The following is an 11,784-nucleotide window of genomic DNA, read 5'->3' on the forward strand; positions in this document are numbered from 1 at the left end:
GCGGCACGGCGGGATGGCGAGGTTTTTTTCTTCTTTTTTGCGTGGGATTTCAAGTGGCGCGCGCGTGGTGTGGGATTGCGGTGGGTGCCGTGTCGGTGGTAGTGGGACGGGGGCGGGGTGGCCGTTGCTGTCGAGGCGGGACGGGACGGGACGGGACGGGCTCGGCGTGCGTGCGTGCGTGCGTGCGGGCGGGCGTCGGCTTCGGTGTTGTGTTGGGCTGCGGCGGAGGGAAGAGATTGGCGGAGCCTTCGGTGCTATGGCTTGTTGGGTGGGAGTTGGGTGGTGTGTTTGGATTCGTGGGCGTGAACGATACTTCCTTCGTTAAAAAAAAACATTTTGGCTTCGGTGTTTAAAAAAATTAAAAAAAAATTAGTCACATAAAAAAAATTATTCATGTTTTATTATCTAATAAGAATAAAATTATAAATTATAAATTTTTTAATAAGACGAAAAATCAAACATTATATAAAAACTGAAAAGTTGATTTGTTTTGGGACGAAAGGGATAGGTTATTAGGTTGGACCGGTCAATAGACGCAAAACTCAAAAGTAATTGACGGCCGGCGATTTTGCACTCTGGTCGTTAATATAGTAAACAGCGTCAGAAATACTGAGTATAAAATTTAAATTTTATGAAAATATGTATATCTTAGGACGGGCGTGTTAATTTATAAACTTGTTAGACATAATGAGGTTTAATTTAGAACAAACTTAGTAACTTAGACTATGTTTGTTTTATCAAATTGTTCCTAAATTTTTCTCGGCTTTTGCACGCACGCTTCTGAACTATAAACGGTATATTTTTTATAAAATATTTATATACAAAAATTTATTATCTCATCTTTTTAAAGTATATTTTATCTTTTTACTAGTTAATTTCATCTTTTATTCTATTACATACCTAAAAAATCAGATAATTTTCATCCATAAAAGTATGTTGCATTATTTCTTATGTCTAACAATACTTTATTTATCATTTCTAATTGCTATGAATCTTGATAATAGTGAGTCTAGATTTATAGCACTAGAAAGTATCAAGTTCAGCGCTAGTTTATTTATTTTGATACACAGTGAGTATAATATAATACAAAAGGAGTAATTTAAACGTTTTACTATTTAATGAATTTATTTATGACAAGTTCGTAAGGAACGGACGTGGATGGTTTTGATCTCCTGGCATAGTGTAACTGCATCTGATTTTCTGGACTCTGCGTTTTACGGGGAGAAGTATTATACACGTCGTCCGCGTGAGGGTTCAGGACTTCAGTGTACCTTGACTTGAAAGGCCTGCAAAGATGATCGACAATTTCGAGGAGAATTGACAAACGAACTTCCATGATCTACTGAATTCCGGATCGTGATTAACTTCAATTGAGCTCAACGCATGAAAAAATTGTTGGAACGAAATCAATGCATGGAGTTATTGTTAATAAAACTGAAAACTGAAGTCTATCAAGTCACGGAACAGCCTGTCAGTTACTAACAACAGCAAGGCATATTTTCAGCTTCAGCTACAGATTGTCAGATTTAGAAAGGCTAAACTGGCTACACATGAAGAGGGGGTGATTGTTAAACGATATACTTGTAAACAAAAATAATTCAAGAATAAAAATTTTATATACATATTCTTAACGTTCTAAAAACTAAGATTAGAAAATAACATTCGGTGAAAAAACTTTAAAATCAACTCTGTATTTAAGGTTAAAAATTTAAATTTTAACTTATAAACATAAAAAAACGAAAAAATGAGTGACACGGTAGTTATTCCTTATCAACAAAAGCATCGTTCACTCATAGACGGTAGTAATTTCCTTTTCAACTGCAGTTCGAAACGGATGGGAAGAATATTCATTGCCAACCTTTACTTTTCTGCTTTGCAGCCAACCTGACGAATAGATACGGCAAAACAAACGGGTGGCCTACCATTGCTTGAAAAGATAAAGAGAAGATTAAGAACTGGCCCGTTATTGGCCAGACAAAGTTTGTCATTGTAGCATTTCTGATTGGGTGGGTCATCAATTTGTCCCTAGAGCATTGGTTATGTGCAGTAGCATTAACAGTTGCAATGGAAGATTATCGTAAATTCCTACTTCATTTTTACTACAGAAGAAAATATGCATTAGTGTGCTTAATGGAGCGTTTGACAGCAACCTGACCTCTTAACTAGTGGTCTCCAAATGGATACCCTCCTGCATAATTCATTTCATATTAACTTAAGAGAATTATTCAGGTAGGACGGACTTGTCAGTTGTCAGTATATACTACTACTCCAATAGAACAATCAAGGTATCCGATGTCGGGTGACCCATATCCAATCAAATATAAATAAGAGAGATATCTGAATAACAGTATATGGAGCTATATGGAGATGCCCTTATCTGACAGAGATGGGTAGCTGCATAGAAAACAATCTGATCTGAACTTCTGCTGAAGACACTAAAGAGAAGACAAAGTTCACTGAAATGCAACCGTGCGAAAAACACATTCAGAGGAGTGTGAACAAACTGTTTGCGTCATTTTCATGCAACATACCCGTTGCGTGCACACAAGGAACATACACAAACGCAGTTAAGAAAAGCAGACTATGCAAGCGTACGTAACTAAACGATCTAAGCAAATGGAAGTCTGCGTTTATGTTCTGTCATTAACTCTTTGTTTAATCTAGCCATACTAGTTGGGTGAGATTTGGAGAGCTGAACACACGTGGAGACGAAGAGTGATTAGCATGAAACTGACAGGTCTGGGCCACATTTTAGTGCTGGTTTAGTTGCTGGCCAGCGAAGCTTAGCTAGATGGAAAGCAAAAGACTTGGTGTGGATGCGCTGTGTGTTGAGTTCCTTTCAGTGGCAGAAAAGCGTCTTCGTGTTGATCAGTTGCAGATTCAGAGTGCAGAATGCAGAATAGCTAGATGCCTCACTCTTCGCGTGTTCGGTCGGTGGAATGCGAAGGTTAAGCTAAGGATGGTGATGGGTGAACCATTACGTAACGAGACATCACCAGTGCTGGCTGCGGCTCAATTGGTCAAGCGTGTCCGTGCATGGCAAAAATCCGTAGCGCTGGTGCAGTGCTGTTTGCTGAACTGAAGCTGCATGGTTCAGGTTTTCTCTGTCCCAAACTCCAAATGCTGAAGCTTTCTTACCAGCAAGCAGTCGTCCGTACTCAGATCAGAATCTCACATAATGATCAGATCTGGATCTCGGGACCACATTGATTGTTTACAGGTTTGATCCTCTGTAAAGTTGATCAGGGATGTTCATGCCCTCATCTCTAATATGTGACTTTGCCCACTCCATACTGAATAAGGGAACAGTGTGTTTTTCTAAAGCCTGTGGATGATTTTGTTCTCGCTACATGAACCAGCCATTCATTCAAACTGTGCTTATATATTGCCCTTATGTTTTTACTCATCTTCCATTGCAAAAACAGTGAAAAAAAAGAGATTTAAAGCATCAATCCTTACTACTCCCTCCGTTTTATTCGTTTCATAACGTAAAACGTTTTAGCTATGCTTAGGTTCATCTATTAACCAATGTATATTGTTTATATATATATATGTCTAGATTCATTGCTATCTATATGAATTTAAGATACGCTAGAAAGTCTTACATTATAAAACGGATGTAGTACTTATCAGCTTGCTAGTGACAATTACCAGCTTGCATTTGATTATCAGTTTGGGACTTCAGTTTCATTGAGCCTAGTTAAGCCGATGAGAGAACTGAATTTCAAGTTTAAATAAGAAGTTTGAACAAGAGCTGTCAGGGTGACAAGGTTGATGCCGCACACTTCATCTGAACCAAAGCGCAGAGCAGCTCCTGTTTATGCAACATGTTATACAGCCGAAGACACAAAATGCAGTAGTTAATATATAGCTGAGTTCCTGAGTAGAGATTTGTTTGACAGGAACAAACTGTGAGGTTGTAAGATGCAAATAGCACAGAATAACAACAGCACAAGAGTGAAAGCAAAGATGGCCAAAAAAAGCAGTTTCCTCTATATCTTTAGCCCATCCATGGACCATGGTGCCATGGAGTACAAGCAGAACAGAACAAAATTGAGAGGAGAATGGTTAAGGGAGGCAGAATGGCCAGCATCAACATGATAGCTCTACCTTTAGTAGGATGGCATTCAATTACTGAAAGGAACACATCAAAAAACTCGGTTCCCTTTTCTCACTTCTACATAGTCCACTTATTTCCTTGCTCAATAAAATCTTAAATACCAGCATGATCAGGGTTAGATCACCCCCATGACTAAATGGTGTCAAACACTTCCAGTTTATGATTTATCATTGACAAAAAAAAACCATTAATCAGGTAATAAGATAATTGAGCACATAAAATTGACCTCCTTCGTTCGGGTGACTGGCTGTTGAGAAAATTGCCAAAAACCACTTGGTCAACTGAATCCATAGACCACTGAATGCAAAAAACCTTCAATCTCACCTGACATAGTGACTGTACAAATGACAGGCACTTTTCTCTGGATAAAATTACATGGTACACACTCTGATGGCTATATTTTGTGGCGGATCAAAATAGTTCCATCAACATTTGCCAAATCAGACAGCAGTTGCTCTTTCACAAGCTTTGTAGTAAAGTGTCTTCTGCACATAGAAGAGCATATATGCCTGAGAGGTTCTGACAGTATGCTCCTCAACTCTGGTTACCCAGGCATCATCACATTTGTACCAGTGATTGTTTAATCTGAGATATGTCACATAATGGCCAGCTTCTAGTTTACCACTATGTGTGATCACTGCAAATATTTCAAATTCTGATGAAAATTCAGAAACTGAATCTACATCACTAGCTTCTGATGGAAATATACGGTTCCCAAATCTGCTTCTGAGAATAGAGGATGATAGATATGGTGCCATTTCAAGAGAAAAAGGAAATTGCAAACAGTGATCAACCTTCCTTGACATTTTCTTAACAGATGAATGCTCAAACCTCTTAATGTGAAAGCAGGAAACCAATGGAAGTCTCCGAATGGACATTTGCTTCAGGGACTCTTGCCTCTCCTTGCAACGTTCACAGAAGAACTTCTGTTCAGCATCCAACCTCTCAGCCCTTGTAAACCGCTCCAAACATCTCATGAGCGTTGATACCTTGGAATTAGTGCCACCGGAGCTCCGCTCTCCATTCCGTACATGTAACTTTGGGCTTGCAACACCAAGAGAATTGTTGTATCTGGCATCCAAGTCCAGAGAGATGTCCATACAGGGTTCAAAAGTTGTTGATGTGAACCCACAATGTGTGCAGGTGACATCTGATCTCAAGATGCCAGAAAATACCCGGTGTGCAATGCAACAGTCTCCATGTCCTATTAGGAGAAAAATGGCACGTCATGGTTAGAGCTATAACAGCACATCAGCATCAAGATAAATCATAGTTCAGCCTGTTAGAACAACAGACAGATTATGCTCTCCACTTCTTTCAAAAAGGCCAAAACATTTGTCTGATATGTGCCCCAGTTTCCATACAGTGCAGGACTAGTATTTTCCACTTCGCCTGTTTGCATTTTAGGGTGGGGAACCTACTGTAGGGTCATCAACTCATCCTCCAAAGAAAAGTACAAGCAACAGATAAAAATAGTACAAAAGCAGTAAAAAACCTTTAATATACTTATATACACCATTCTACCAGCAACAAATGTATTCAGCTTCACTTTTACATCAGAAAAAAAATACCGTTACTTTGCATACACAATATGTACCAGTCATATGCACAACGTATTTATCTTAATTCAGTCTGATAGTATCTCAAGGATGCATTGTCTCACAACAAAAAGACTGATATGTAACTCTTCTTTTTGTTCACATATCAATATAGTTAATAGATGGTAAAACATTAATTCAAATAGTAGGAAGAGAAAAGCTAACTACCTTGGGCATGTGATTTGTGTTGATCATCCTTTATATTTTCATGGATATGGTCAAGGATGGAGATAAAAAATTCATGTGCATCCTGTTGCTCGTAGCTCGCAAGGTTTGATGCATGCTGCCACCAGCTAAGAAACCATAATGACAATAATCAGAACAAAACCAACCACTTTAATTCATGAACCAGAATAAACTAGTATGTCATGTTACTGCATAAGTCCATGTTCGTCAAACCAGACATGCCGCCAAAAAAAGACTTCACATATTTAAAATTTCACATAGATATAAACTAGCGTTTAAAAACTATTAGCCTGGCTTTTTTTAGAACACTGTTACTTCAACTTGTTAGTTGTTAATGACCCTTTGTACCACACAGCGCCACAAAATGATGACAATAGTTTGGTGCATATCCATATGTCATAAACTCACAAGGACTAAGTTGTAAAAACAAATGATCAGATTTAAAAGATAATAATATACCCCGACAAAATGTCAGCACTGTTAGCAATAACTTATGTACCTGCCACATACTTGTACACTATCCTTCGCAGCAGCAAGATATGATGTAGTCGCACAAAACTTAACTTAAATTATGCAATATGACTTGGCCATATCCAATGATAGAGCAAACAGCTTCAAATGCACCTGCTAAGAAGGTGCTCTAAAGAATTAAAAGTCGGTCATGCATTTGGAGTACTTGTGCTTGATACATGATTACAACAATTTCTAAGCATGCCAAATATACTTAAGACCATGTGACATTTCATCAAGCAGGCCATATGCATCCAAACGTGAAACCATTGCCCTTTTCTAGCGAAACATATCTTGCATTTTTTAGTAGCGTATCTTGCTCACATCATCCCATTTCGTTCTAACTGATAAGTAGTTCCAATTTCAACCTACACAACCATGATCTATATCAAACAGCTTCAAGCCATAGCTTAGAAATAACACTATCATTTGCAAGAGACTTATACAATTCAATACAAAACAAGATTCCTTCCCCGCAGTTACAATACATCACGCACCCAACTTATAACGGATTCATCTCAACTTTCCAAGCAACGAACCCAACATAAAAGGCAGCACGTTGCTCAAAAGAACACATAACGACATCAACTAATGCAAACAGAGCGCTAGATCCAGACCTATAGAGGAATTTGGCGGGGCTGTAGGGCGTGCGCTCCCCAGAGAAGGCGGCGGAGTAGATCTCGTCGAGATCGCACGCCAGGCACGCAGCCTTGTCGCTGGCCTCGGCTGAGCGGCGCCTCATGGGCGTCTGGCGCGGGCAGAGGTAGCGATTGTGCCGATCGCCGAGGAAGTAGTTCCGGAGCGGCGGCGCGTGGAGCAGAGCCTGGAGCACGGAGTTCATGAAGCACGTGTTGCCTAGATTGTTGAGCCCCCGCAGCCCCGCGGGCGCGGCGGCGGATGCGGAGGTGGTGGGATCGGCGGAGCTCATGAGCGCGAATTCGGCCGGATCTGGCGCCCAGGCGCGGTACTCGACGCGGCGGCGCTTGCGGGGCGCAGCCGCAGGGGAGGGGGAGGCGGAGGCAGAGGGGGGAGGGAGAGAAGAGGATTGGGCGATGACGACGGCGTGGTCAAAGTCGGGGTCGTAGACCTGATCCCCGCAGGCCGCGCAGAAGAGCTCGGCACGGTCGACGTCGACGGCGATCTGGTGGCCCGAGGTGGAGGCGGAGGCGTGCGAGGCGGCGTGGGTGGGGCAGAAGACGGTGGCGCAGGAGAGGCAGGCGTAGAGGCGGGAGGAAGAGGAGGGCGAGGAGGAGCAGGGCGAGCAGCGGGGGAGCTCCCGCGGCTCGCGGCGGATCTCGGGGCGGCCGAGCGGGCGGACGCGGAGGCAGCGGCGGAGGAAGCGCAGCGAGCGCGTGGTGTGGCGGTACGCGGCGAGGTGCGGGCACGGCGGCGGCGCGGACGGGGTGGTCATTGGGGTCGGGCGGGATGGGGGGAGGAGGCGGCGCGGGAGTGGCGGTGGGGGGGATGGGGCGTGGAGTGGCGGCTGCTGATGGCGCGGGGTGAGGTGGAGGTGGAGGTGGTGGTGGTGGTGGTGGTAGTCGGGACGGTGGCGGTCGTGGTGAGTGATGGATTGTATATCGTCTCATGGACACTGCAGCAGAGGCGGATCCGGTGCACGGCGATCTGGCCGTGCGGGTGATCACTCCGTCTAGTGTAGCGCTGTAGCAGAGGGCACAGTAAATTTCAGGCGAAGTTAGAAATTATGAACTCGAAACCTCTCGCAAACTACTTGAAAAACACCGATCCAACAGTCCCAGAAACAGGAATGACCATCACTTGCAAAAGGTGTCAGGATGGAATGTAATTTTCAGAGTGGACTCTATCACTAATCACTCTATCGAGCCTTGGGAGAAATCAGAAAACCATTTTTCGTCTCATTTTCTTTCGTGTATAGAGGCTTCTTGCAGGCTTGAACTTCATGAACTTTGTGATATGAATGCAGGATCAGGCCCACGCTGTATGTTGGCATTTTGCCAACATCGTCACATCTATGGTTAAAAAGACTGCATCTGCATTTGCTTTCACGAGATATGGCAGCTGTGTTCTTTGAGAAAAGCACTATGCTAGAGCAGTACAAACGTGCCAATCATCATTATATGCAATTCGGGACATTTCTTTTTGAACGAAAATTCGGGACATTCTGAATTGCAAGCGTGACTGCGTGAAATTAGCCAGCGTCATCTATGCTGCAAACTTCTTCCGACCAATCATACTGGTTTGCATCGGTAAACATATATCCGTAGATGATTTAAACTTGAGAATCTTTACAGAATGAAGGAAACTAAGGGCCTGTTTGGATCCTTTCAACTTTTTTTTTAAGTCTCTGTCATATCGAATGTTTAGACACTAATTAGAAGTATTAAATATAGACTATTAATAAAATTCACCCCATACTCTGGACTATTTCGCGAGACGATATATTGAACCTAATTAGTCCATAATTAGAGAATATGATGCTATAGTAAACATTTGCTAATCATGGATTAATTAGGCTTACAAAATTTATCTAATGAAATAGCCTTTATTTATGCAATTAGTTTTGTTATCAATTTATATTTAATACTCATAATTAACGTCCAAACATCCGATGTGACAAACGACAAAAAAAAGTTTTTGATCCAAACAGCCACTAAGTGCAGCAAATGAAATTCCTTTTTGCTGGGAAGGCCCAAGAATGGCCATCCAATTCTTCACAAATAGCTTAAAAAAATTCTTCACAAATAGCTCAGTGGTAGAGCATTTGACTGAAAATGAAATTCTTCACAAATATAGGTCTACTGTTCATACAACCTGTAGCTTTATATACGAATGCTATTTGTTCTGAATGCGACCTTCTGCCAATTAGTGAAGAGTTTCAGAAGATTGATGGGGTTGGGGCATCATCAAAAAATGTATGCAAAGGTAATGACAGTATTGTAAAGCTACATCCGAACAAAATATCACCGGGATAAAAAGTTAATTTGACAGTTAGATAAACTGGTGGTCAGAGATATATGTCTGATTCGTGTTAACCTGATACTTCACGGGTTGGAACCTGGTGGGTTAACATATGCCAATATTCCATAAACAGTCTGTACTATCGTACAGAGAAGAACAATAGCCGTGGCAAATGCAGCTAAAACCAACCATGGATTTCTGAAGTGATTCAGCCAAAGCCATGCAATCCATCTATTAAGACGACTTTGATAGTACGTCTCCATCGTCTGGCATAAAGATTTCAGATAATATTGACCATTAAAATCAAAGACCACATCCTTACTGAGCATGGTGAACAAATCTGATACCATTTCATCGCTTTCAAGGTGATGCACAATGATCTGTCTCCGAGCAAGAAGCGTGACATCTTCAGGCATACTTATAAGCTGAGATAAGAAAACAATATATGATGTAAAGTCGTCTCCAAACTGAGGACACGTTTGCTCAAACGCAATAAGGTTCCTGAAAAGAGTTCCTGTGTACTCATCTACAACAATGCATGGAATTTCCATTGTCCCATTGCTAAACTTAATGTCTAATAGTGAATGAGGTTGCGATTTTTCATTCTTCCGTTTCATAAATTTAGCTCCAGCTTCTAGGTACTGCGCGGTTCGGCGCCAGCGATTTAGTTGGTGGCCATCTTGTGAGGGCAGCATTTCAAGGTTGAATGACGAACTGTTCTCCGTCTCGTCGAGATAGTGCCCAAGTCTGAAATATTTACGTCCAAAGCTTAGAAACCTTAGAAAATACTGTTGCCCTGTTTGGCAGTTCACTTCGGCATTATGGCTTGGCCTAAAATACATGTGGCACAAGTGAAGCAAATGATGGAAGTCTTTGGGCCTATCGTACTCTTGAATTGATTTTGGAAACCAACGTAAAGCACATTCCACATAGTTTGCTATATCATGAGTAAATGGTGGATCCATACAGACGTCACCAGCAACAACCTTGAATATCTTCTCCACAATAAAAAAAGGTATTTGGTTCTCCAGCAAGAATAAATCATGGATTAAAAATCTGAAGAACCATTGTCCAATTTCTTCATCGTATTTAGTTCGTTGAACACCCTCTTTGTCATCTTGACTCGAAGTTTGGTTCTTTATCTCGTTCGCCTCCTTAACATCATCAGGATGGGATCTCTTCTGTCCTCCAGTTTCCGCCACGGCCTCTTCAGAACTTAAACTGTCCATCTGTACTTGTCTTCCGCATGCTAAAACTCCTTTGGTTCCACCAAGTGCCACTAAGACAAAGCACCCGTCAAGTAACAGCATTTGCAAGAACTCTTCGTCGTCCATTTTTATGTCATCAGAGTAGCAGCTCCTTGCTGCCTTTGCTAGGTCTTCGAGTGCAAGTAGGTAATCCAGCAAGCTTTTCTCACAGTTTATATTGAGAACATAATCTAGATAACTCCACTTCTCTTTCTGCATGGTTTGTAGGGCTAGAGCTCCATGATGATAAAGGCCAATTGATAGCACGCAGGGTTCGTAAGAGAACTTGTCAACCATGCGAATGTGCTCCTGAACTTTGTAGATGACACATGGCTTCTGCCCATTGTCAGGGACTTCACCCAGTGACCAGTAATAATCAAGCTCATGGGTCATGGAAATTACAAGTCTATTCATGTCTACTTTGCGACTTGTATCATTACTGATCTGAGACATCACGACCTGTAGTAAAACATCTAAGTTAGCCTACCGATTGCAGTAATGGAATAGGGCATGCAGCACATAGGAAGATGAAGCATCATAGCACGTTTTCTTGTTTGGATGAGTAGTTTGTCGTTAATCTAGTGTTTAGTTTCAAATGCAATATTATTTTATACTAGTACCCATGTTTTGCTACGGTGCATTAAATGTTCCATAGATTTTTTGAGAGGGTAAACTTATATTATAGAAATAAAATAAGATATTAATAACATGTAGAAAAATTATTTTTTAATACTAAAGGACATAGAGTAGTTAGTAAAAAAACATTATCAATACCATTGTCTTCTTTTAAAGGAGTATAGATACATATTGCATTTGAGTTGCCAGTTGAGGTGCTAGAGTACAACATAACATGGTAGTTACCCACCTCTTATGTGTACACCATATATGTGTCATTTAGGTCCAACTCAACGAAATACGGATTATTCTCAAATTCTTCTTGTTGTGACCATGAACTATAAAGGGAATAGGCGACGGAAAGGAGATACCCCTCTCCCCCCCCCCCCCCCACCACACCACACACACCTATTCTTATAAGTGGTGAACAAGAATATGCAATGCTCCAAAACCATTGTAATATTCCTTGTAACGTAATATCCATGTTACAGTGAGCTTAACCCAACTTGTATAACCTTAGGGATATATATAGAGAGAGATTTGCTTCAGTCCAACAAAAAGTATCTCGAGG

At 41.4% G+C, this 11,784-nt stretch overlaps 2 protein-coding genes across 2 annotated transcripts; both read right to left on the reverse strand.

Annotated features, from left to right (window-relative positions):
- Positions 1–3,741: 3,741 nt before the first annotated feature.
- LOC102708988 (ubiquitin C-terminal hydrolase 22) lies at positions 3,742–7,886 on the reverse strand. Its single transcript, XM_006652852.3, has 3 exons — positions 7,032–7,886; positions 5,887–6,011; positions 3,742–5,324 (listed from the first exon to the last, which is right to left on the reverse strand). Exons 1-3 carry the CDS (start codon positions 7,823–7,825, stop codon positions 4,561–4,563), a joined length of 1,683 nt encoding a protein of 560 aa, XP_006652915.2. The 5' UTR covers positions 7,826–7,886; the 3' UTR covers positions 3,742–4,560.
- Positions 7,887–9,150: 1,264 nt separating this feature from the next.
- LOC107304084 (UPF0481 protein At3g47200-like) lies at positions 9,151–11,033 on the reverse strand. The gene has a single exon (XM_015836445.1). The coding sequence runs from the start codon at positions 11,010–11,012 to the stop codon at positions 9,435–9,437; it is 1,578 nt and encodes a 525-aa protein (XP_015691931.1). The 5' UTR covers positions 11,013–11,033; the 3' UTR covers positions 9,151–9,434.
- Positions 11,034–11,784: the final 751 nt, after the last annotated feature.

This window comes from Oryza brachyantha, chromosome 4 (assembly GCF_000231095.2).
Source record: "Oryza brachyantha chromosome 4, ObraRS2, whole genome shotgun sequence".
Classification (NCBI taxonomy): domain Eukaryota; kingdom Viridiplantae; phylum Streptophyta; class Magnoliopsida; order Poales; family Poaceae; genus Oryza; species Oryza brachyantha.